The sequence below is a fragment of the Onychomys torridus genome, chromosome 2, assembly GCF_903995425.1.
Source record: "Onychomys torridus chromosome 2, mOncTor1.1, whole genome shotgun sequence".
NCBI lineage: Eukaryota > Metazoa > Chordata > Mammalia > Rodentia > Cricetidae > Onychomys > Onychomys torridus.
In genome coordinates, this window is record NC_050444.1 from 152920434 (window position 1) to 152946242 (window position 25809).

The 25809-nt window shown below is 48.9% G+C and overlaps 2 protein-coding genes across 3 annotated transcripts in view; one reads left to right on the forward strand and one right to left on the reverse strand.

Moving 5' to 3' along the window:
* Mrto4 (MRT4 homolog, ribosome maturation factor) lies at positions 1-5758 on the reverse strand. The gene is made up of 8 exons (XM_036178724.1): positions 5434-5758; positions 3371-3429; positions 2531-2634; positions 1870-1951; positions 1578-1645; positions 1143-1294; positions 456-532; positions 1-349 (listed from the first exon to the last, which is right to left on the reverse strand). The coding sequence occupies exons 1-8, from the start codon at positions 5459-5461 to the stop codon at positions 200-202; spliced, it is 720 nt and encodes a 239-aa protein (XP_036034617.1). The 5' UTR covers positions 5462-5758; the 3' UTR covers positions 1-199.
* Positions 5577-25809, forward strand: part of Emc1 (ER membrane protein complex subunit 1) — a 25514-nt gene continuing 5281 nt past the window's right edge. Inside the window, exons 1-20 of one of the 2 annotated variants that reach the window (XM_036178722.1) lie at positions 5578-5905; positions 7129-7253; positions 8266-8331; positions 8568-8661; positions 10431-10559; positions 11668-11794; positions 12430-12579; positions 12839-13006; positions 13141-13209; positions 13716-13778; positions 14917-15039; positions 15914-16010; positions 16301-16423; positions 16951-16959; positions 17971-18170; positions 18307-18456; positions 19203-19364; positions 20282-20401; positions 24318-24455; positions 25608-25781. In XM_036178722.1, coding sequence (XP_036034615.1) covers positions 5811-5905; positions 7129-7253; positions 8266-8331; positions 8568-8661; positions 10431-10559; positions 11668-11794; positions 12430-12579; positions 12839-13006; positions 13141-13209; positions 13716-13778; positions 14917-15039; positions 15914-16010; positions 16301-16423; positions 16951-16959; positions 17971-18170; positions 18307-18456; positions 19203-19364; positions 20282-20401; positions 24318-24455; positions 25608-25781 — 2382 coding nt within the window. In that variant the 5' untranslated portion in view covers positions 5578-5810. Of the gene's footprint in view, positions 5906-7128; positions 7254-8265; positions 8332-8567; positions 8662-10430; positions 10560-11667; positions 11795-12429; positions 12580-12838; positions 13007-13140; positions 13210-13715; positions 13779-14916; positions 15040-15913; positions 16011-16300; positions 16424-16950; positions 16960-17970; positions 18171-18306; positions 18457-19202; positions 19365-20281; positions 20402-24317; positions 24456-25607; positions 25782-25809 lie in introns of both variants that reach the window. The other variant, XM_036178723.1, reaches the window with a different exon arrangement.

Sequence of the window (25809 nt, forward strand, 5' to 3'; positions counted from 1 at the left end):
AAAAGTCTCTCGCTGTCCACAGGGAAAACCTGTGGACAAAATTTTATTCTTTGTAGAAACAAAGTCCTGCCCCAGCACCCACCCTTGTCTTTATCCACAGCAAATCGATAGCTGCTCCCTCCAGAGGGGGCAGCAGTCCTGCGGTCCAATGGAGATGAAGAACTTGCTAGAAAGCCTTAGTCCCAGGTCCTGCAATCAATCAGCTGTCATCCTCTTCCTCTGACTCTCCCTCAGACTCAGGTGCGCTCTCAGGCAGGTCATCGAGCATCTGCTGGAATCTTCCCGAATGGGCATCCCACATATATTTGATGGTCACTTTGAATTCAGCCATCTCATACCCAAAAAGCTTCTGTAATAGGTGGAGGAAGCAGAGAGAGGAGCAGCAGCTGTGAACCATGTCCCAGCAGAAGGTTAATGACAATGGCCTCTCCCCCAGGTTGCACGCCCAGACTCACCAAGACACGAGCCTGCTCTGGAGTCAGCACATCGCCCTCCTTGCATACTTCATAGTCAGATAGCAGGGTCACCACACCTGTGGGAGGGCAGCCCCAAGTTATCCCAGCAGAGGCTCACATGGCACTTGCTGCTAGCTCTCTGTGCTAGGAAGCATTTGGCCTCAGACTGTCTTCTGTGCAGCTCAGCACCCACAGGGACAGTGGCTGCCTCCTCCATGTCCTGCAGGAGGCGAGTGCACAGCCCTGCCTTCACGGGGGAAGCTGGAGAAGTGGCTGGTCAGAGGGGAGAGCCTGTGGAAAGTGGTCCTGAGCTGCTTTTCCTTCTGGACTTCCCATACTGTCTTCCTTCATCTTTTTCCTTTCTGAGACAGGGTTTCTCTGTTTAGTCTTGGCTGTCCTGAAGCATGCTATGTAGACCAGGCTGTCCTCAAACTCACAGAGATCTACCTCCCTCTGCCTCCCGAGTGCTGAGATTAAAGGCTTGCGCCATCACAGCCTGGCTCCTTCCTTTCTTCATTTTCTAAAAATTATTCTATGTATAGGGGTGTTTTGTCTACATTTATGACCATGGTAGCATGTGAATGCATGGTCCCTGTGGAGGCTAGATGAGGGTGCTGGGAACCAAACCCACGTCACTTGGAAGAGCAGCCACTCCCCTTAACCCTATGCCACCTCTCCAGCTCCTACCTTTCTTGAGTGCAGTGGGCAGGCCCAGCTGCCTCAGCTGTGGCTCCATGGAATGAGGAAACTGCTTCAGGGGCCCTGGATCCAGGCTCACGGTTAAAGTTGCTTTGTTTCCAGCTCGAGCAAAATCCATTTCTGTATACTTTGTGAACCACCTAAGGAAGAGAAGGAGGGTAAGGGGAGAGTTCCTGGCTATGCCACTATTCAGGAGAAGCCCCCCCACCCCCCACAGGATGTGGGGACTCCTGTCCCTGTCCATTTCGGCCGTGAACCTGCAGCCAGTGGGAGGACCAGAAAGAATGAGAACCCCGGTTACAGAAGCCCAGTTTCAATAAAAGGCTCCCAGGAGTCAGCCCCAATATAATGTCACCACAGAAACCACCCTTCCATCTTTCTCTGGCCCTCAGCTTCCCTCCCTCCATCTTTCAAGACACTCACTCGTTCACCTCCTCCTTTGTGCGGTTGGTAAAGAGGAGCCCAACTTCACCTCGCAACTTCTTGCTGACCTGAAAAATGAAAGTGAGCATCACTGCTCCTTCACTAAGGACCCTGTATGCACAGGGGACACCTGTTATCATCTAAAACCTCTTCTGATTGGTGGAACTCCTAAGCAGGGTAGGAGGACATAAGGGGAACAACTCCATGGGTCTGCAGATTTGCAGATAAGGAGAACACAGATTTAAGCTGAGCTTGGCTCTTGAGACTCACTCAGCCAGGGCCAGTGACCTACCTGATGTAGGTTGTCTTTGTATTCATCAGATGGGCTTCGACCCAAGGCCACCATCATCACCTTGTTTTTGCCAAAGAACATCCTATGAAAAAATGGGTGGCTGTGAGTCAGTGCCTAGGCGTCCAGGGAGCCCAGAACCAGACAGCCAGAGGCTCTGTTCTCTGTACAACCCACCCACTGTCCCCAGGATTCCCGTTTTCATCTTATGTGCAGAACCTGATCTTGCTAACAGTTTGAGTCAGCTCACTGCAAGCATCAAAAACCACCCATCATGTCTGGCTGTGGGGAGAGACATGTTTAACAATCCCTAGTAGAGTTGGCCCAATGGTAGACTGATGCCAGAGCAACCTGCCCAAGTACTACAACTCATCAGCTCCTGCAGCCTGCTTTGGGGTCAGTCTGTGGATGGACAAAGTGGCATTCTAGCAAACCAGTAAGCCAGACCCCAGGGGCCACTTTTCTGAAGGAACCAATCTTGAAACATCTCAAGTAACCACCAAGTCCTGTCTCCCAGAGCTCAGGAAAAGCTCATCTCTAACACAAATGGTGCTCTCCGGTACGTGACCTGCAGACCCAAAGGGTCAGTCCTGATGCTGTGCTCTGAAGGAGCCAGCCCAGGCCTCCTGCCTGGTGCCCTGTCCACTTCCCACTGCCCGCTCACCGGCTGTGTTTCCAGGCATTCCGGATGTCCTTCAGCTTGCTGTTCCTCATGTTGGCCACAGAGAAGATGAAGAGGTACTTGTAGGTGTCCACACATTTCCGCAGCTGTGGGACAATTCATGAGGCACTGGAGTTGAAGAGGCAGCATGGGTCGGACAACCCCAGCCTCATGCTAGAGAATTACCTATAGGCCTTTAATCTGGTCGTCTACCACTGACATGACTGGCACCAAGGTCACCCACTATAGAAGGTGAGCAGGAACCCACACCTTATAGTCTTCTATAACCAATATTTTCCTTTGTCTACTTACAGTTAATCTAGAAACATCTACCCACTGTGGGAAGGCCCCCACTAAGTCAAAACACAAGGACCTCATCATTTCTATAAACAAGGGGAGACACCTCATCCACACTGCCCTGCCCAGATTGCTGGCTAGAGCCTCTCTGTGGTGAAGCTCCACTTCCAGGTAATTTATGCACCAGGAGACTGGGCTTCCCTGGTCCTCGGCACAGGGCTAGCAGGTCAGCTGCAGGTGGATGGCTACAGTCACCACCCCTGGTGATTTCCAGGCTTCTGACACTAGGCGGCATTACAAACTCACTAATAAGCTTCCATCATGATCTGGAGTGCACAAGAGCAATAGCATCACCTGGTCCTGTGTCACAGGGATGCTTGGGGTGCGGTGGGGGGTTGTGTGGAAAACCCATTTACTGATGTGGGAGGTACACTGAGCTCAAGCAGAGCTGGGAAACTCTAGGGCTGCTGGTTTTAAAACACCGCTAACATTCCTCCCCCAACCCTATCAAGCAAGCACTAGAAACATAAAGGAGCAAGCACCTACCTCTTCTATCAGGTTCTGCTTCAGTTCCAAGCCTTTCTTAGCAGTCTTTGTTAAGGAAACTAGAACCAAGAAACGGAGATGGTGGTGAGTGATGAATCTGGATGCTTCAGAGATTAATTGTGCTTCGTTCTTGGGAGGCTTGGTTGAACTAAGCCAATATGAAGAAGGCAGCAATGGATCCTGTCATTTCTGGCATTCAAGGTTGGGAGAGTGCTTGCTTACCTAACTTCCTGGACCCAGAGATCCCTAAATACATCTCCTAGCACAATCCAGGCGCCCTTATCCCCTTGGGCTGACTGCTGGATTTACTGCAGTGTGGCAGCAGGGTTCATACCTGCTGACAGAGTGCTCTCAGTGGTAACCCTAACAAGCTGGCTGAGGCAGGACCCTTTCCTGCTATAGGGCATGGTGCACAGGCCATCAATGGCTAGATTCAGCTATGGGATAAAAGCAACAATCCTTTTCTTTTTTTTAAAGGCAGGACCTTGCTACAAGGCTGCCTGAGCTGGCCTTGAACTCAAGATACATATCCTTGTTTCTGCTTCCTAAATGCTGGGATTACTTGTATGTATCAACTCATCCTGTTGGGACCATGTGTTTTCTATTCTTACTATACACCTGCATTTCAATTTTGCATCTGGACCCAAGAATACAAGAATGCTGGGGATGGGGAGAGGTGCACATGAACCTCTACTGAAAAGTTACCGAGGCTCTATTTATCCCACTTCTAAGAGAGTTTCTGGCATCTGCTACATCAGACCAGGGCTTACTCTCCAAAACCAGTGACTTCATAAGGACTTACCAGGACTTCAGCTACAAAGCCCTAGGTGTCCCAAGCAGGTGACAGGGCCTTTTATCTACCCTGCCTGCCACTGACAGTCCCTCTTTACAATACACATAGTCAATGGCAACCACACTGAGCCAGCCATTCCCCAGGCTCTCCACTGCTAGGATTTTGGTCCAACTTGGCACTGTCCAGGTGGTTACTGGCCTTGCTGCTTCCATCTTGGCCCTCATATTCCCCAGGCTATCAATGTGGCCAAAGTGGTCCTTTTAAAGTAAAGCCACATCAACGGCCGTATCCTTTTCCCTCAACCCGTTTTGTCCACTTTACTACAGTCACATTGGCCCCTTGTCCCACAGTATGTTAACCACAGACTCCTTTCACCTTGTGAACAACGACCTTTTCTCAGATAGCTGTACAGGTTGCTTACTTTCCTTTCCCCGGGTTTCTGTGGTCTCACCACTGAGACCTTTCCTGACTACACGATACAAACCAGTAGCATATCCACCTTCTGTATACTCCACTTTTAACTACCAAACTATACTTACTTGACAGGGGTATAAAAGATACACACACACACACACACACACACACACACCCCATGATTAAAGCGGTAAGCTTGATGAAGCCAGACCCTTTTTGTTCAATTTCTTGTCTTCTAACACCCACAAAAGTGCCAGTCCACTAGCTGGATGTGGTGCCCCAGTTTGGAATTTGGGGTCAAGGCAGAAGACGGAGAGTTCAAGGCTCCAGCATTGAAAAAAAAAAATTGTGGCAGGAGCCACACAATCAGGTATGGTGATGCATGCCTATAAAATCCCTACATTCTGGAGAAGATGAGGTAATGGAAAGCCCTTGAGTTTGAGACCAGCTTGATCTACATAGCAAGTCAAAGTTACATTCCAAGATCCCGTCTCCATCACACTCGCGCGCGGGGCAGGGGATGCAGCTCAGTGCTCAGCTGCTAGTGCCTTCCTAACAGGCATGTACTGTGGTCCATACCCAGCTCAGCATAAACTAAGTTTAGTGGTGCGTGCCTGTAACCCCAATAAACGGGAGGTAGGATCAGCAGTTTAAGACTATCCTCGTTGGCGAATTCGAGGACAGCCTGGGATACAAGACTGTCTCGGGAGCTGCCTATCGGTCCGGCCCAGACTCCAGCTCTCCGGGTCACCTTCAGACGCCAACTCGCCACCCCGGCCGGCGGATCTCCTCGGAGAGGCCTCAGCGTCCCACCCGTGTCCCCGTCGCCCCCAAGATGGAAGTCCCCCAAGCCCACCTTTCTTGTCTCGCTTGGATTTGGGCATCTCGCTGAAGACACGTGCGGCAGAAGACCGGGCGGCCCTTCAGGACCCGGGCGGCGCAGGGGCTTCTGGGACTGCGCTCGGGGCTGCCTCTCGCGTGTGCCTGACCCGAACTGAGGCGGGCTGTCTCCCCGTTTGCACCCTGCCCCGTGCCTGGAAGGCCACTTCCTGGCCCAGGCTTCAGAGCTCTCCAGTCCCTCCAGTCCCTCCAGTCCCTCCACTCCCGGCGGCTCCCGAGCCCTGGGCGCTCCAAGTGCCTCGCTCACCGCCTCCTCTCTATAGTTCGCCCCGGGGAGGGGCTTGAGGCCCAGTGCATGCCGGGATGGCGGCGGGCGGTGCTTGAGCTTCAATCATGGCGGCCGCTGTGGCGTCCGGGTTCTGGCTCTGGGCTACGCTGCTTCTTCCTGCGGCCGCGGTCTACGAAGACCAAGTGGGCAAGTTTGACTGGTGCGTATGGGTGACGCTTCTCCAGGAAGTAGGTGTCTGCTTTCCAAGCACCTGTCTTCCTCCTATTAGCAGGAGGGAGATTGCCATGGAGCAGGACCGAGTTTATAACTTCCAGCCAGGCCTTTAAGGGAGAGGTGAATGAATGAGTGCGGCACCCTGTGCAGAATGAAAACGCGAGCGTCCCTTCTTCAGATACGAAGAGTTTGAAGACGTCGACCCAAGACCATTAAATTAAGCGCCCAGGGAACTCTTCTAAGCCGACCCGTATATGACTGTGCAGATTGCTCTGCAGTGGAGCCAGCCCTGCCATCCAGGCATAGTTTAGGGTTTTGGTCAGAGGTCACGGATTCCCTCCTTTCCTGTCGTATCCGATTCTGGGGCTGTCAGGGTTGTGATCTCCTGGGTGTCAGAGGTCACTAGCCCCCAGGGAAATTTCATCCTTCTGGAACTAGCTGTTTTCTCTTAGCCCTCCTGCCTTACAGGTTCTAAAGTGAGTTCTCTTTTTCCCCTCTAAGGGACGCTCTGGGCACAGTGTCCTCTCAAAACGTATCAGCCAGACATTCATTCATTCCCCTCTTCCTTCTGGCCATGCTTGCTTCTGTTTGGCTGCTTAACTGTTGCATGCTCCTGGGGAAATTGACATACAGCTGAACAATAGTATTTTTAAAAGGTCTTCATTTTGGGCCCTTTAGTTTCCTCATCTGTAAAATGAAGGCAATAACATTTGCCTTACACACTTGATAGGGTTGTTCTATTCTGGCTACACGCAGAATAAAGTCACATGAAAATACACATAGAAATGACTGAGTCTAAACTTGACTCTACTACCAATTTAGCTCGTTTAAAACAAACTAAACAACACAATGGTCTAAATGAGAGATGCAGTCTAAATGCTATGTTTGCTCAGTGTGCTCCAAGACAGCAGTATTTCTCTTTGCAGCATGTGTACCTGGAAGTCTGTCTGGTGCAGCTAGAAATTAGTTAGGACACTTTGGGATGTTACTTGAGTAATGGGTGTCACACTTCGCTCATCCATTTGGTGGTAATTCTTTCTTGTCGTCTTTGCTTCTGAGTGCATTGCACAGAAATCGTAGGTATGGTCGGAGATCTTCACTTGCCCACATTTCTTGTATGTGATGAGGGAGATGTGCTAGTGTGAGCCCAGCAGTTTTTCTCTTTGCGACGATGACTTTGCCCTGATGTGCCCCTGCGCCCTCCCTCAGGAGACAGCAGTATGTTGGAAAGCTCAAGTTTGCCTCCTTGGAATTTTCCCCTGGATCTAAGAAGTTGGTTGTGGCCACAGAGAAGAATGTGATTGCTGCGTTAAATTCTCGTACTGGAGAGATCTGTGAGTGAGCTGTGGAAACTGGAGGGAAGCTAGTCCAGCTAACCTAGGGCTTACCGTCTCCTCCCTCTCTTCCTCCCTCCCTCCCTTTCTTCCCTTTTTTTTTTTGGTCTTCTCTAGTCTTATCTTCTTTCAAGATGTATATTTGTGTCACTGCCCTTTGTAATGTCCTCAATCCTAAAGGTCCTTAATAAGATAACACTGTGCCAGGCGGTGGTGGTGCACGCCTTTAATCCCAGCACTTGGGAAGCAGAGCCAGGTGGATCTCTGTGAGTTTGAGGCCAGCCTGGCTACAAAGCGAGTTCCAGGAAAGGCTCAAATCTACACAGAGAAACCCTGTCTCGGAAAACCAAAAAAAAAAAAAAAAAACCAAAAAAACAACAAAAAAAAAAAACCAAAAAAACCCAAAAACCCCCAACACTACAAAAGCTATCCTATTTTGCAATAAAGGCTTGGATGACTGCCATTCAGGTATCCCTGCTGGGATTGTTTGTAGGAATTTAGATTGTGAAAAGAGAATTCATAAACTCTTTTCTTATGAATTGGGTAGATTGTGTTAATTACAAATTTTTTTTGTTTTAATTTTTATTTTATGTGTATTGCTATTTGACCTGCATGTATGTCTGTTTGAGGGTGTTGGATCTTCTAGAACTGGGGTTACAGACAGTTGTGAGCTGCCATGTGGGTGTTGGGAATTGAACCAGTCTGGAAGAGCAGCCAGTGCTCTAACCACTGTGCCATCTCCAACCAGAGTTTGTTTATCTTATTGTTGTTCCTTTATATGTTTCATGGGGTGGGAGTGGACCAGAGGGGCAGTGAGCCCAGATGGGAAAAGCAATACCTCTTGAGCCCCTCCTCCCTCACTCTCCAGTCTAGGTCTAGGCACTTGGTAGTATCCTTGCTTCCTAATTAAAGTTAGGTAATGCAATCTATGTCAATGAAGAGCTCAGTCCCTTTCTAGTCTCATTGGGTCACAGTTACTCACAGCAACGCCTGACTCTTTTTTTTCTCTCAGTGTGGCGCCATGTTGACAAGGGCACAGCAGAAGGAGCTGTGGATGCCATGTTGGTCCATGGACAAGGTAAGCAGAGGTCCCCCAGTCTCCATTGTGGGGTCAGCACCATCTCACATTGCTTGGTTCTTTGCTTTGTTTTAGGGTCTTGATGGGGAAAGGAGAAGGGGGGCTTCCACAGTGAAGGGCAGGCACCTGCTTCATACCTGTTTGCATCCATGAGCTAGAGGAGGGGTCATGGCACGTGGCTCTTATGAGACAGCCGAGGAAGCGTGGGAAATGACAGTGGTCTTTGTCCTTTCCAGATGCAATCACTGTATCCAATGGAGGGCGAATCATGCGTTCTTGGGAGACTAACATTGGGGGCCTGAACTGGGAGATAACTCTGGACAGTGGCAGGTAGGCAAGGAGTGTGCTTCATTGTGGCTGAGTGAAGGAAGTACATAGACAACAACTCTGGGCCTTTGGGCTTTTTTTTCCCCTTCCTCAGGGACCACTGAAGAGGGTTAGCACATCAGATGCCTATTGTTTTTGAAAATTTTTTTCTTATGTGTATGGGTGTTTTGCTGCTTGTATGTTTATGGATCACATGAGTGCAGTACCAGTGGAGGCCAGTAGAGGGTGTTAGACCACCTCCTCACCCCCACTGGATTATCAGATGGTTGCCCGCCACCATGTGGGTGCTAGGAATTGAATTCAGGTACTCTGGAAGAGTAGCCAGTGCTCTTAACCACTGAGCCTTCTCTCTAGCCCCAGGTGCCCCCCCCCCCCCCCAGGGTTTCTCTGTGTAGCTTTGAGCCTTTCCTGGAACTCACTTTGTAGACCTGTCTGCCTCTGCCTCCCAAGTGCTGGGATTAAAGGTGTGTGCCACCACTGCCTGCACCACCACCACCACCACCACCCACCCCGCCTTTTTTTGAGACAGGATCTCTACATAGCCCTGGCTATCCTGGAAATTCTTAGACCAGGCTGGCCTTGAACTCTGGAGAATCTTCTTCCTTTACCTCCCCAGTGCTAGGATTTATGTGCCACCACATCTGGCTTAGATGCCCATTCTTAATTTACTTGTTATAGCACATATGTGTTTATTTACTGAGATTTCTGTATTATTTACAAATGGGATTTGCTGTGAATTGGATGGATTTTGTTAACCGAGCACCTATTAGATGAACAGTTCTGTACTAGATACAATGTTTATTCTGTTTTTAAACACTGTCCCAATCTTACCATAATATATGATCTTTGAGTGCTGTGTTCTAGGTAAAAGAACATAGTACAAAGCTTTCCATGTTCCTTATGTTTGTTTGCTTTGAGACAGGTCCATGTAGCCCAAGCTGCCCTCAAAGTAGCTATGCTGATGAGGCTGACTTTGGTGTGTGTGTGAATGTGTGTGTGTGTGTGTGTGTGTGTGTGTGTGTGTGTCTGTCTGTCTGTCTGTCTGTCTTTCTGTCTGTCTGGGTGATGTGTGGGGAGGGTGTGCATGCTGTAGTGCACATGTAGAGGTTAGTGAATAACTTCCTGGAGTCATTTCTCTCTACCTTTGAGTGGGTTCTGGGGATTGAACTTGGGTTGTCAGCCTTGCTTAGCAAGTGCCTTTACCTGCCAAGCTATCTTGACAGTCATGGCCTTGAACTTCTGACACTCCTGCCTCTACCTTGTAAGGGCTAGGATTGCAGAGCTGTTCTCACCACACTTGAAACTCCATATTTTAGTTATCTGTTATTGAACAGCTTGGACCACTGCCTTTATCTTTGCTGAGATGAATCTATGTGCTTGTTAGCTTTAGCTTCCACACGGGACGATAACAGTTCACTGGTTACTAGCATTTGGTAGATCCCAGGTAATGAGAACACTGTCCATGTGAGACAGCTCTGTCATCAAGTTCTTGCCCAGTTGTGGACATAGTCATAAGCCTAACAGTGATAGCATTTCCTGAGTCTTGTGGAATCCCAGGGAAAGGGAGAGGTAACTCAACGAAGATTTGGGGGCTTGAGGGCAGTGTGCCTGAATGGTTCTTAGGCAAGGCAGATTCTCACATTGGTAGAGGCAAGATTAGACAGACCCAGCACTGGCATCCAGGTGTATTTGTTTTCTGATCCAGCAAGCAGCATCGACAGTAGTGGGGCCAGCCACTCTAGCCGAAGGCCCTCACTCATACCTGTGCTTAGTTTCCAGGCACTTGGGCTGGTGGGCCTGCAGGAGTCGGTGAGGTACATTGCAGTTCTGAAGAAGACAACTCTCACTCTCCATCACCTCTCCAGTGGGCACCTGAAGTGGGTGGAACATCTCCCAGAGAGGTAAGGCAGTCTCCTCCCCAGTGATGACTATCTTGTCCCAGTCCCTACAGCACTCTCTATCTCCTTGAGGGTGCTTGGCCAGGTGCCCTCCTGTTGGCGTCACATGGGAGTGTATACTCTCACATGTGGGCCTGAGTGGAAAGGCTGTGGCGACATACTTGGGGTGTACTTGGTAGGGCAGAGAAAATTCAAACTGGGGTGCTAGAGCTGCCACATAGGGGGCTGCTCCTGCTCATGCACACAGTGCTCTGGGCCTTTCAACTGCTGCTTCACACTATTCTGATTCTTTCTTCATGGTAAGAATCAGAATGACTGGGAGGAGCTGAGGAGGCTCAAAGTGATTTCCAGAGGTCCTGGGGGTTGGAAGCATGAAAGCTAGGAAGGAACAGGGTGGCTAGAGGGTCAGGCAAGAGTTGGCTTCAGCCACTTGCAACTATTTCCAAAAAGTTTAGGGTGGAGATCAAAAGTTAAATTGCTAAAGTTAAGGTGGAGACATTGACCAGACAGACCAATGGTAGAGAGCCTACCTGGCATGCACAAGGTCTTGCATTTGATTCTTAACCTTGCTGAAAAAAGAGCCACAGTGCTAGCTGAGCATGGTGGTGCAAGAAAAACAAACAAATAAAAACGCCAAAAAGTCAATAGCCTACAGAACCAAGAACAGAAGCTCCATGAGTCTGGCCTACCTGATGGGGCCTACAGGGGAACCGCAGGGGAACCAGGTGTCCTACCTCTACAGCCTTAGTCAGACAACTGGTGTGGTGCCCCACATACATGTAGGCATGCTACATCTGTCACTTAGGAAAAGCTGGCAATCTGGTCAGTTTGAAATGTTGATGAGCAATTCAAATTAAGGACAAAAGCCAGGCTTGGGACGGAACTGAGTAGTGGAGCACTTGCCTAGCATTCGTGAGGCCCTGGGTTTGACCCTAGCTTTGCAAACAGCAACAGCAAAGAACCTAGAAGCAAAGTCTGTGAGCCAAACCAACTACCTGGGATTTCTGTGGCGTCTCACTAGGAAATGGCAGCTTGGTTTTGGAAGCCCCTGGGAAAGCTCAAGTCTAAGGGCTTGGTGGTCCTGTCCTCTGTCCTCTCTTTCCTTTCGTAGTGACAGCATCCACTACCAGATGGTGTATTCCTACGGCTCCGGGGTGGTGTGGGCCCTTGGCATCGTTCCCTTCAGCCATGTGAACATTGTCAAGTTTAACGTGGAGGATGGAGAGATTGTTCAGCAGGTACAGAGGGCAGCTGGCTCCGGGTGGGAGGGAAGGAGTTGGTAGAGACCTTCTTTGCATGGGGGTCCACGGAACTTGGCAGCCACATCCGACGCCCCCCTTGAGCCCTCAGGCATTTACCGTTATTGGGTGTATTTTCCCAGTGACCAAAAAGAAACCCCAGAGTACTTCTGGTTTGGAGGTTGATGGAGGTGGGTGAGGACAGGAAGAGCCTCTTTGGAATCAGCCTTTTTTTTTTTTTTTTTTTTTTTTTTTGAGACATGGTCCTATGTAGCCCTAGCTGTCTTGGAACTCACTCTATAGACCAGGCTCGCTTCCAACTCAGAGATCCACCTGCTTCTGCCTCCCAAGTGCTGAGATTAAAGGTGTATGTCAGAGTTTGAGGCCAGCCTGGTCTACAAAGCAAGATTCAGGAAAGGCGCAAAGCTACACATAGAAACCCTGTCTCGAAAAACCAAAAAAAAAAACCCCAAAAAACAAAAAACCAAACCCAAATAAAGACGTGTACCACCACCACCCAGCCAGCCATGCATTTTGAGCTTGGGATCCTCTGTGGGATTCCAGCAGCAATTCTGTTGATTTGCTGAGAGGGACCTTATTGATCTTCATGAGTCTGTCATGAAATGTCTCCACAGGTCAGGGTTTGGACTCCATGGCTGCAGCATCTCACTGGGGCCTGTGGTGTGGTTGACGAGGCTGTCCTGGTGTGCCCTGACTCCAGCTCACATTCCCTCCACACTTTGGCCCTGGAGACAGAATGGGAACTGCAGCAGATCCCCCTGCAGGTGAGAGGTGCTCTCCTGGTTACTTTGGGGCGGAGGGAGCTGGCATGATTGCCTATGATGTTGCTGCTGCTTTCCTGAGCTGTGACAGCCATGGGGAGAGGTTAGGCCTCTGGCTGAGCTGTTGTTGGGGTACAGACCATGGTCTTTGGAGCTGTCTACCCTGGTTTAGTACTGCTTCCAGGGCAAAGCATGACAGAGGGTCCTGGTCTGATGGTCTGGGAGGGGGCAAGTATCTCACCTTTCTTCTTGCTGCCCCCAGTCTCCTGACTTAGAGTTTGGAAGTGGATTCCAGCCTCGAGTGCTACCCACGCAACCCAGTCCAGTGGCTCCTTCTCGGGCCCAGTTCTTCCTACAGTTGTCCCCAGGCCACTACGCTCTGCTGCACTACGACCATGGTGCCGTGACTCTGCTCAAAAACTTCCCCCAGGTAACTGTAGGCAATGTGCTTGCTAGGACCAGAAGGTCTTGACGGACAAAGCTGGGAGGAGGCAGAACTTTGAACTGGGACACATTTGCCTTAAAACCCATTGTCTGGGAGCTGATATCTGACATTCCTTACAGGCCACTCTCGTGAGCTTTGCCACCACCGGAGAGAAGACAGTGGCTGCAGTCATGACCTGTCGAACTGAAGTGAGTACCATGCATGACAGCTAGGACCTGGGACTTCTTATCTCTGCTGGGAACCCTTATAGTCAGAAGTCAGGGTACACCCACCTGTTCACAGGGGTGGGAGGCTGCAGAGAGATAAGTTCTCTTTCCATACAGTCTCTTCCTCAGTAGGAATGGGATCCTAGTGTGGCTACCCTTCTCTATATGCAGAGTGTTAAGGGCTGCTGGGCTTGTGAGGGTGGGACACGAGAGATAAGCTTTGCCTTATCTCTTCGGACTGGAGAAATGTCTCAGTGGTTAAGGGCACTGGCTGCCCTTCCAGAGGTCCTGAGTTCAATTCCCAATGGTGGCTCACAACCATCTGTAATGATCTGGCGCCCTCTTCTGGTGCGCAGGCAGAACACTGTACATAATAAATAAACCTTTAAAAAAGAAAACAAAGCTGTGCCTTCTTCTGCCTGTGCGGAAGAGACAGAAGCATCTGGGAGTAACCCGTGGTTGAGTGTCCTCATGTCTCTTTCCTCTAGCAAAAACCTGGCAGTGCTGGAGATGGGACTATGGCCAGCTTTCCTGAGACATCAAAGGCACAGGTAGGGTATGGCACTGGGCGGGCAGGGTGTGTTCCTGGGTGGAGTGGCAGACCTGGGGACCCAGGAGGCCACCCAAGAAAGCCAAGATCAGCTGAGGCTAGCAGGTCCCCTTGAGTTCCCAGCTTCAGGAAGGGTCTAAGTTCTGTCAGTTAAGTGGCATATCTTGTCCTTTCTCATGGCAAGATGAGGAGGCAGACTCCTGGAATCTGTCCTCCTCATTCCCTTCTCTGAGCCTCGGCTTCCCCACTCCTGTGGGGTCTCCACAGCTGGCAGAGCCAGGTGGCATTCTACAGTTCACTTGGTGGCAGTAAAGGCCCTGACAGGAGGCACAGGTCTTGGTTGTGGTCTCATGTCTGGAGCTTTTCCCTTCTTTCCTTATCCACAGTCAACGCAAATCTGGGAACTCTCTGCCTCCCTGTACATGGTTGCTGTGCACACTGTCTCCCTTCCGAGATGTACACGGTCTTGTACACACTGTCTCCCTTCCGAGATGTACACGGTCTTGTACACACTGTCTCCCTTCCGAGATGTACACGGTCGCTGTACACACTGGCTCCCTTCCGAGATGTACACGGTCTTGTACATACTGTCTCCCTTCCGAGATGTACACAGTCGCTGTACACACTGGCTCCCTTCTATGTGTATTCAAAGATGTACATGGTCTTTGTATCCACATAGTAGTTATACATAGCTGGCTTTTTGTTTTTTTTTTTTTTTTTTTTGTTTTTTTTTTTTTTGTTGTTGTTGTTTTGATACAGGGTTTCTCTGTGTAACAATCCTGGCTATCCTGGATCTTGCTCTGCTGACTTTTTTATTTTCTATTTTGTCTTTTGAGATAGTGTTTCTCTGTGTAGCCCTGGTTGTGCTGGAACTTACTTTGCAGAGTTCCACCTGCCTGACTGTTGTGATTGAATCTGTGTGCTGCCACACGAGGCTTCAGGCTCCCTTCTGGAATGCACACTGTAGCTGTGATGTCATTTATTCATTTAGAAACCTTGTTTTTCCCGTAGGATTTGGCTCTCTTTACTTTCTTATGCATGTTTCCCTTCCGGCCTAGTCCCTTCTCTAGGGGATTTGCACTGTCCTTAGACACGCTATAGGGGAATTTATTGTTGACCTGTGCTGTGTGTTCCTCTAGGACTCTCTGGCTTGCTTCAACCAAACCTACACCATTAACCTCTACTTAGTGGAGACAGGTCGGCGGCTGCTAGACACTACAATTTCCTTCAGCCTGGAGCAGAAGGGCACTCATCCTGAGCGGGTAAGTGACAGACAACCTTGGCCTTCTCACCCTGTTCTGTGGGCTTCGTCTCCTTGGAGCTGGGCCATAGCTGTGGCCCTGGATTAGGGCTTTCAGAACAAGACTCCTAGTTCCTCCAGAGCCACTGCCTGGTTATAAATTACAGCAAAGCGGCTGCTGCTGCTATTGTTGAGATTTATTTATCATTTTATGTGTATGAGTGTTTTGCTTGCATGTATGTGTGTGTACCATGTGAATACATGGGACATTTGATCCCCTGGTACTGGAGTTACAGATAGTCGTGAGCTGCCGTGTGGGTGCCGGGAATTGAACCTGGGCCTTCTGCAAGAGCAGTAAGTTCTCTGACTCTCCAGCCTACTGCTGATGTTTTACCCACCTGTCGGTGTGCACGAGGCCCTTTTTGTTTATGCAGTAATCCAGAGCGCATCTTGGCAGTCTTGTGGATTGGTCTTTACTGACCTGGTTTGTGAATGGTGGCCCAGGACATTTTGAGTCATAGAGCTAGCAAGACATGTTGCTGGGGTTCAGATGCCAGACTGACTCCCCGTATGTTCTTCTGGGGATATTGAATTGTGTCCCTCAACTTCTGGGCTGGTTCTGGCCTGGCCTCCTGCTCACCTTTGGGGTGCAACTGAGGCATGAGAGGATGACAGTCCTGTCAAGTACTGCCCTTCGTGGACAGATCAGAGAGAGCCTGAGCTTATTGCTCTGTTGGCTCTGAAGAATGTGTGTTTTCTTGCTGGTGTCCAGATGATCACTGTATTGTCTAGACATCACATCATGCCATGACCTGGACCTCAGCTGACTCCCAACCCTTTGAATTTTGGGGTCCGATGCCTTGGAGCCATTTGGCTTCTTACTGTTCGGCTTATAGCTGTACATCCAGGTGTTCTTGAAGAAGGATGACTCGGTGGGCTACCGGGCCTTGGTGCAGACACAGGACCACCTGCAGCTGTTCCTGCAGCAGCTAGGTGAGTGCCCCATACAGCCATTTGTGTTTCTGCCTGCTCTGAATTCCAGTCATGTGTGGGAGAGGTGGGGGTGTGTTGGGTGAGGAGGCTTGGGAAAGATTTGAGCAGAGTGTACCCTGAGAATATTCTTAGTTCCTGGGGGCATGAAATGAGATATAGAATCTTCTTCACTTGACTTTTGACCCCAGCCTCATGAGATCTTTTACATAAGTCTGGAACTCTGAGCCCCTCTAAGAGTCTTCTCAGGGCTAGGGAGCCAGGCTGAGCTTTTGCAAACTGGTTTCCTGTAGCTGGGAAGGTGGTGTTGTGGAGCCGAGAGGAGTCCCTGGCAGAAGTGGTGTGCCTGGAGATGGTGGACCTCCCCCTGACTGGGGCACAGGCTGAACTGGAAGGAGAATTTGGCAAGAAGGCAGGTATGAACCCAGGGAGGCTGCTCCCGGGAGGGTTAGCTGGGTTTATGGACCTCACTGTGCCCCTGGCTTCTGATTCAGCCTGATGGAGTCCCATGGCTAGTTTTCAGTGCATCAGCAGCCTGGTGGTTTATGCAGCTACAGTTTCACTGAATCCCTCTAGTGAGTGATCCTGAGACAAAAATGTTTTTACTTTATATTAGTTGCAAATGCCTTGCCTGGGGACCTAATAATTGTCAGGCTCCATGTCAGATACTTCTCATTGTCTCAAATGCAATAGCCACATGTGCCTAGAGAGACCTGACTGGACATAACCCTGTGTTCTCTAAGTCAGCAATGGCTCCACTGATGGTCATCTGATAAACTTGATTCATTCCTCTCTAGTCTAGGTCAGTTCCCCCACAATCCATTCAGCTATCCAGTAGGCAGCTGTTGAGGGCTTCTGGGTGAGGTACACTGCTAGGTGTTGTACGTTTTCTTAAGCTGAGAATTAATTTGACTTTACTATCTATTTCTGCTGCTGGACCCAGCGATTCAAGGTAAATCCTCTTCTTGCTGCCTGTTGCGTCTTGCTTGCCCACATGGCTAGTCTGTGGTTCATTGTTTTTTTGACTTGCATCGGTGAGACACACACCGTGTATGTGTGGACTGCTCTGCCTGTGACTTGCTTCTCTGCCTCTCATTGAGTTGAGGATGGTAGAAAAGAGATGAGCAAAGAGAATACTCACAGAGACCCACCTGTTTCTGCCTCCTGAGTGCTGGGATTAAAGGCGTGTGCCATCACTGCCCAGCTAAAGATAATACTCTCAAGGAGCACTGCTCACGCACTGGGCGCCGTACACAATCCTGAGTGGATGTCATAGGATCTGTTCTTTGTAACAAGCCTCTGAGTTGCATGCCATTTAATAGATGAGGGACCAAAGGCACAAAGGTTAAGCACATTTTTTAGGGTTACACAGCAGAAGAGGTTAGAGCCTGGATTTCATTTCAAGCCTGTCAGACTCCCAAGACCCTTCTCCTTACCATGGTATCACGCACCTGTCACATCTCTGTTGGAGGACACTTTCCGGGAAATGCCTCACCAATGGAGTCAGGGGCAAGGGAGAATGATGGCCTTAGGAATGGCTTGCAGGAAGGGATGCTGGGAGCAGGGTAACAAAGTAGAATGAAGCAATGGGAGATGGAAGCACCATTCATGCATACACCTGCTCCCACTGCACTGGAGACCCACACTTTGGCTTGGCTGTGGCACAAGATGGTCATCCCAGCATGGCTACATCCTGCATGGCTGATTCCTTACCTCTTAGTCTCCTATTACAAGATTCTAGGCAGGTGAAGTCCTAAGAGCCAGGTAAGGAGGTTTTGGAAGCTTGTGCATGGCTGTACCAGAGTGTGGGGCTGCTGACATTGTACACAGACTGCCCCTTGAATTTGTGGCCTGGAGTGTGAATGACTGGAAGGTTCTATAGGAGAGTGCTCCTGGGAAAGCACACATCTTCTTGCTGGACTCCTAGTCTGATGGGAGTGCCTTCCTTCTTCCCCAACACCAGACGGCTTGCTGGGCATGTTCCTGAAACGTCTGTCATCTCAGCTCATCCTGCTCCAGGCCTGGACTTCCCACCTCTGGAAAATGTTCTACGATGCTCGGAAGCCCCGAAGCCAGATTAAGAATGAGATCAACATTGACACATTGGCCAGAGATGAGTTCAACTTGCAGAAGATGATGGTGATGGTAACAGCCTCAGGCAAGGTGAGCATGTGAACCCTAGAAAGCAAACCTCAGATGCAGTCACAGGCAGCAGACTTATTTTGTTCCAGTTTGCAAGGGTTGAATCAATTCTTCTGTTTCTTTCTAGTTGTGAGTCAAATATTTGTTTCTCTTCCAGCTCTTTGGCATTGAGAGCAGCTCTGGCACCATCCTGTGGAAACAGTATCTGCCCAATGTTAAGGCAGACTCCTCCTTTAAGCTGATGGTCCAGAGGACTACTGCTCATTTTCCCCACCCACCTCAGTGCACGCTGCTGGTGAAGGACAAGGTGAGGCAGCCATGCTGACTGGAGCCACCAGGTGTTGCCTTGGGCATTCTGTGAGAAGCTCTTGGGTTAGAAAGAAGTCTTGTTCCTGCCGTTTTCTGGCCTGGGTGGAGGAACCACCCAGCTCTGATGTGGAACTGGCTGGGAACCCTCTCCTCCTTCAGCTGGTGCTTTCCCTTCGTAGCGAGGCTGTCCCTGAGAGCCAAGTGGCTGTTTCCTCTCTATGAGAGCAAACGGGGCACAAAGCTATTGTGATTTCTGCCTCTAGAATTTGAATGGATTTGCATGGATTCATTCAACTAGCAGTGTTGTGAGGTGGGGTTTGGCAGATCCTTTTTTGAATCCAGCAATCATGAGACTGCTGAATTATGCTTGACTTGTTCTTTGGGGGAGAGGGTCTCACTGTGTAGCTCTGGCTGGCCTGAAACTAGCTATATAGACTAAGCTGGCCTGGAACTTGCAGAGATCTGAAGGTGCTAGGATTAAAGGTATGCACTGCTACCTTGGCCTGGTCTTGACTTTGATTTGCTCTTTAGCATGCCCAGTTCTTAGCTAGAGTTGGAGCCAGAACCAGTCCAGGCCTTTCCCTTTTCACATCAGCCTAGGGACCAGTCATCTGCGGTCAAGAGTTTACTTTCTACTAAGATGCCAGAAAGCAGGGAGTTCCTCGTGGTCCTCAGCATCCCAGGGCTACCTGTAGGATGTTGTTCCTTCTGTGTTGGAATCTGACTGTTTTCTGCCCATTGTAGGAAACAGGAATGAGCTCTCTGTTTGTCTTCAACCCCATTTTTGGCAAGTGGAGCCAGGTGGCTCCCCCAGTGCTTAAGCGCCCCATCTTGCAGTCCTTGCTTCTCCCAGTCATGGATCAAGACTACGCCAAGGTGCTGCTGTTGGTGGATGATGAATACAAGGTGCTTTGTCTTGGGGGGGTGGAGTCTTCTGTGCAGAGCTGGGTATGGGATGGGTGTCAGACATACCCTGGGACAGAGGTGGCCCACACACCACACAGCACATGTTGTCATTAGGCCACCCTCAGAGTATGACTGCCCTGGTCAGCACCTAGGTTCATAAGGAGCACACCGCTACACCTGGCCAGTATCTTTTCTCTTTTTTTAGTTGAATCATGTGTTTGTATGTGCACATCAGTGCAGGTATCTGTAGAGGCCGGAAGCATCAGATCCCCCTGGAGCTGGAATTATAGGTGGTTGTAAGTCACCCAATATGCATTCTGAGAATTTAACTCATGGCCTCTGGAAGAACAGTCCATGCTCTTAACCACTGAACTAACTCTCCAGCCCCTAACTCTGAAGTTCTTTGGTTTGTTTGGCTTTTGGTTTTTTGGTGCTTGGTTTTTGAGACAGAATTTCTCTGTGTGGCTCTGGCCGTCCTGGAACTCACTCTATAGACCAGGCTGTCTTTGAACTCACAGAGATCCTCGTGCCTCTGCGCCACCACCTCCCAGCAACACTGAGGTTCTTTTTTTTTCTTTTCTTTTTTTTTTTAAGACTTATTTATTATGTATACAGAAGAGGGCACCAGATCTCATTACAGATGGTTGTGAGCCACCATGTGGTTGCTGGGAATTGAACTCAGGACCTTTGGAAGAACAGACGGTGCTCTTAACCTCTGAGCCATCTCTCCAGCCCAACACTGAGGTTCTTAACAGAGCCTTATTTAAGCCTTAAATGAATCCAGTGACTGGTTTTCTGGTTCACTGTTTGATGCTCAAAGCTTTCTTTAGTGGGCAAGCACTAATGGCTCTTGAGAAATGGGCTTCAAGGTTTCTGCACTTGCGTGTAACACTGCTGGGCTATCTGGGTTTTTCAAGGTCACAGCTTTTCCAGCTACTCGGAATGTCTTACGACAGCTACATGAACTTGCTCCCTCCATCTTCTTCTACTTGGTGGATGCAGAGCAGGGGCGGCTCAGCGGATATCGGCTTCGGAAGGTAGGGAAGAAGCAGCTGGCTGTCCTCGTGAGGCACTGTGGGTCTTTGCTGTTGTTTGGCTAAACAGTGGCCTGATGCCTGATTCAAAGGCACCCATTTGTTCACGCTGGGTTGTTGTTTTAACTTCGGCACAGTGGCTGAACCTTAATCTGTTTTAGCCAGCAATTGCCACTCTGCAGTTCCTGGCCGCTCAGGCTGCAGCCTGGTGGGAATTCTGTTCCTACAGGCACTGGCTCGGCCTTTGAGGCTAAAGGTAGCTTCACCTAAATCTCTATTGTTTATTTATAAATACAACTTGAGATTCAGAAGCTTGGGTGAAGCCTAGCTAACCTTTCCTTGCTGGCATTTCTGAAAGAGAGCATCCTTTCACTCCACCAAACAAAACTTTGATACTCCAAACCCCTTCCCTACCACTATCTCCAGATGCCCTCTGATGCTGTATGATTACTTTCTGTCAACTGGTTGCTAACTCTGCCTCCTGACCCAAGGTTAATTTGATTTAATTAACGCAAATGCAGACTTGGGGTTCACAATACGATCGAATATCCCCCAACACTGGGTGGGCAGGTTCTTTGTGGTGGACTTAGTCCTCAGTGCTTTGGGTAGAACAGTGCAGAGTGGTGTCCCACAGACCCTGAAGTCTAGAAAGGGTGCGTCATGCTACTCTGACGATGGAGGCAGGGGGCACGGGTGAGGGTTGAGTCGGGCATTTATACAAAGGCAAATTTCAACAGAATATGTGCTTTGGACTCTTTCCAGAAATGGGTCAGTTGGCTCTGAAGGGGTTCAGCCTTTGCCAGTATCCATGCATGCTGGCTCTGAAGTTCACGGTGGGCTGGCCTTGGTAGCAGGGCTACCTAGAGAGAACTTTGGGTGGTGTTTGGTCACCAGAGAGCCTTCCTCTTCTGTCCTTTAGTATGTCTTGAGAGGTAAAACAGCAATTAGCAGCTTAGACTCAGCTGCTGGGATTAGCACTTCAGCCTCCTTGCTTGCTAACTTTGTAATCTGGCACATACTATGTCAACAGCCTGTTTTCATGTCCACATGGGTAACAACAGGGAAAGGCACTCACTGCAAAGCTTGACAATCTTAGTGTTGTCTCTCAAACCCACATGCTAGAAGGAGAAAACTAACATTCACAGGTTGTTCTCTGACCTCTACATGCATACATAAACAAACAAATAAATACACAAATAATAAATAGATAAAAATAAATAAGATCATGATACTTAGCCTGAGAAACAATTAAGTTTTATTTTTATTTTTTATTTTTTTGCATACATATATGTCTATGTATCCCCTGCATGCCTGGTTCCCTTAGAGGCCAGAAGAGGTTATTAGGCCTTGTGATAGGAGTTCAGATTATTGAGCTGCCATGTGGGTGCTCAGAAATGAACCCAGGTCCTCTAGAAGAACAGCTAGTCCTCTCACCCATGGAGCCACCTCTACAACTCTGCTGTTATTTTTAATTATGTGTATATGTGTTCATGTAAGGGCATGTGTGTAGATGCCAGTGGATGTAGGAAGAGAATGCTGAGCCCCTGGGCATTGGAGTCACACTACTGTGAGCCTTCTGACATGGGTGTTAGCAGCTGAACTTGGGTCCTCTGGAAGAGCAGTTAGTGCTTTTGCTTCAGATAGTGGTTTGCCACTGAACCATTTCTCCAGCCCCTATTAATAAAATTTTTATTCAAAATATTAGAGGGGCCAGAGAGATGGCTCAGTGGCGAAGAACACTGGCTGCTCTTACAGCAGACCTGGGTTTGTTCCCCGCACCCTCATGGCAGCACAGCCACCTGTGGCTCCAGCCCCAGGGGAATCTAACAATCTTCTGATCTCCTGTGCTGCACAAATATATATGCAGGCAAAGCACCCACATGTGTAAAATAACCTGGATGACTACATAGTGAGTTCCAAGACAGCCAGCATATGAAGAGAGACCCTATCTTAAAAAAGAAAAAAAAGAAAAAAGATCCCCTGAGCAAATATACACACCCCTGTATCCCATTCCGAGCTGTCCTTGCCAGCTGTTTGCTATGTGTTAGTGATACTGTAAGCATAGCTGTATGGACACATGTATCTACATGTCTCATAAAATTATGTCTTTCTCAAAGAGAACAGATCTATATTTATTTTACTTATTTGCATTTTCACTTAATGTCTTTTCTGCTTAGATCTTCCTTCCTTCCTTCCTTCCTTCCTTCCTTCCTTCCTTCCTTCCTTCCTTCCTTCCTTCCTCTCTTTTTTAAAGTTTTTTTGAGACAGAGTTTCTCTGTCTAACAGCCCTGACTGCCCTGGAACTCGCTCTGTAGACTAGGCTATCCTAGAACTTGTTCCGTAGACCAGGCTGGCCTCGAACTTACAGACATCCATCCGCCTGCCTCTTTCTCCTGAGTGCTGGAATTAAAAATATGCATCGCCACTGACTGCCCAGCTCTGCTTCATTATTTTTTTCAGAAACCCTACTTACTTATTTGTTTATTTTGAGGCAGGATCTTACTGTGTAGTTCAGGCTAGCCTTGAACTCATGGTATCCTCTTGTCTCAGCTTCCTGAGTTCTGGGATTATAAATTGAGCTCCATTTCCAGCTCCTTGCTTTAGTGTTTTTCTTTCTTCTCTTTCTTTCTTTCTTTCTTTCTTTCTTTCTTTCTTTCTTTCTTTCTTTCTTAAAAAAAACTGTCTGTCTGTCTATCTGTCTGTCTGTCTGTCTGTCTACCTATCGATCTAATGTGTGCTAGGGTTTTGCCTTTATATACTCTGTGAGAGGGTACGGGATCGCTTGGAACTGGAGTTACAGACAATAGTGAGCTACCATGTGGGTGCTGGAAATTGAACCCAGCCAGTGCTCTTAACTGCTGAGCCATCACTCCGGCCCCTCTTTTTTTTTTTTTTTTTTTTTTTTTAATAATTTATTTTTACTTTATGTGCATTGATGTTTTACCTGCATGTATGTCTTTGTGAGGGGTGTCGGGTCCCCTAGAACTGAAGTTACAGACAGTTGTGAGCCACCATGTGGGTGCTGGGAATTGAACCTAGGTCCTCTGGAAGAGCAGTCAGTGCTCTTAACCACTGAGCCATCTCTCCAGCCTCCCTTTCTTGTTTTCTTAATTAAAAAAATTACATTTATTTATTCTGTATGAGTATAGGGAAGTATGTATGTGTACATGCGTATACAAGCATGAGCCCACATGCCATGACACGCATGTGGAGATCAGAGCTCAGAGCATACCTTGCAGTAATTGTTTCTCTCCTTCATCATATGGGCTTCAGGGATTGAACCCTGGTTGTCAGGCTTGGTGGCAAGCCCCTTTCCCAGCTGAGCCATCTTACCAGGTTTAGTATCTTTCTTTGAGATAAGATCTTACTGTGTAGCCCTGCCTGGCTGGCCTGGAACTTACCATGTAGACCCAGCTATATCTTTTTTTTTTTTTTTTTTTCTAAACAGAGACTTCCAAACTTCCTTACAAGTCTTGCTTTTGTGTGTGTATACAAGTGTGTGAGGGTGTAAGTGCACATGTATGCATATGTATAGTGGCCAGAGGACAATGTTCATGGCATCTCTCAGGTGCCAGCCACCTTGTTGTTTAACTTTGTGGGATTTCTCACTGGTCTGGAGCTCACTGAGTAGGCTAGGTTGGCTCGCCAGTGAACCCCTGGGGACCTCCTGTCTCCACCTTCCCTGTACTGGGATTACAAGTGCAGCCAGCAGCAGACTTCTTTATCTGAGTGTGGTAGTCCAACTCAGCAGGCACATCACTGACTTACCTATCCATCCAGCCTAAGCCGAGTCGTCCCTGATCCTTCTAGTCCACAGGACTCAGATACCACACTGCAGGCTGGGCCAGCTGTAGGACGCCTGACTCCCTATCTGGCCCTGGCCTATCTCCCACTACAAAGTGCTCTTGCTTTTCCCTAGGATCTCACCACAGAACTGAGTTGGGAACTCACCATTCCCCCAGAAGTGCAGCGGGTCGTCAAGGTGAAGGGGAAGCGCAGCAGCGAACACGTGCACTCCCAGGGCCGGGTGATGGGGGATCGAAGTGTACTCTATAAGGTATGCCACAGCCTGGCAATGGGGAAGGCCGGTTTTTATTTATTAATGTGTATAATTTTTAGATTTATTTTTTATGAGACAGAGTTGCATATAGCCCTGGCTGGCTTGAAACTCACTTTGTAGACCAGGCTATCCTTGAATTCATAGAGATTACCCTGCCGCTGAGTGTTGGGATTAAAGGCGTGCGCTAACATGTCCTACTTATGATTTTGTATATGTGGGGATAGGGCATGCACTGTGGCATGTATGTGGAGGTCAGAGAACATCTTGTGGGAGTGGGCTGTCATATTCCACCATGTCGGTCCTGGGGTTTGGACTCAGGTTGAGAGGAGGCTTGGTGGCAAGTATCTTTATCTGCGGAGGCATTTCACTGGCCCAAGTAAGGCTTTAAGGAAAGTTAGTGTTGAAATTCTGGTCAAGTTATTTGATTCCTGTGTCTTGATGTCTGTGAAATGTGTGTGTGTGCTGTAGATGTACTCAAGGCTTCTGGCATGCTAGGAAAAGTACTCTGCCTCCCAGCTATGTACCGAGCCTAAACAGATACAGCTTTCTCTGCTGGTTGTGGACATCACGTGAGCTGTTCATCTTCTCCCAGTGCTTGCGGTGTGGCCCTCTCAGCTAGATGCTAGTTTTGTTAATAGCACAGATATGACTACAGTCTTCTGGGGTTAAAGGTTAATCAGTCCATCAGGTGATTTGTGGGTAACCAGCTACCTTAGAGAAGGGTGGTACACTTTAATTCCATCACTCAGAAGGCTGAGGTGGGAGGATTGTAACTCTAAGGCCAGCTTAGACTGCATAATGACATTCTGTCTCCAAAGAAAGGGGTGGTGGTGAGCTGGATGGCCCAGCACACACGGCACTTGCAGCTGGCTTTGGTCCTAAGCTCCACTGTGTGGGGTGGCTGCATCATAAGGTTTTGGAGAGGATTAAGGGACACGCGAGGCATGCAGTGTGGCCCCAGTCCTCAGAATATTTAAAGCAAGCACTGAATTGAGAAACTACATAGGGAGCTGTTTTGCTCTGCAATGCTGGTTCCTTTGTCAAGCGGCTGAGCTCTGTATTGGCCTCAGGCCCCAGGGCTCACAGGAGATCCAAGTTATCCATGCTATCATGGCTCCTAAAGTTTGTCATTGTGGTTTCCCTCTCTAGAGTCTGAACCCCAACCTGCTGGCTGTGGTGACAGAGAGCACGGATGTCCACCATGAGCGCACCTTTATCGGCATCTTCCTCATTGATGGTGTTACTGGCCGCATCATCCACTCCTCTGTGCAGAAGAAGGCCAAGGGCCCCGTCCACCTCGTGCATTCAGAGAACTGGGTGGTGGTAAGGAGTCACTGCCAGGGACACAGAT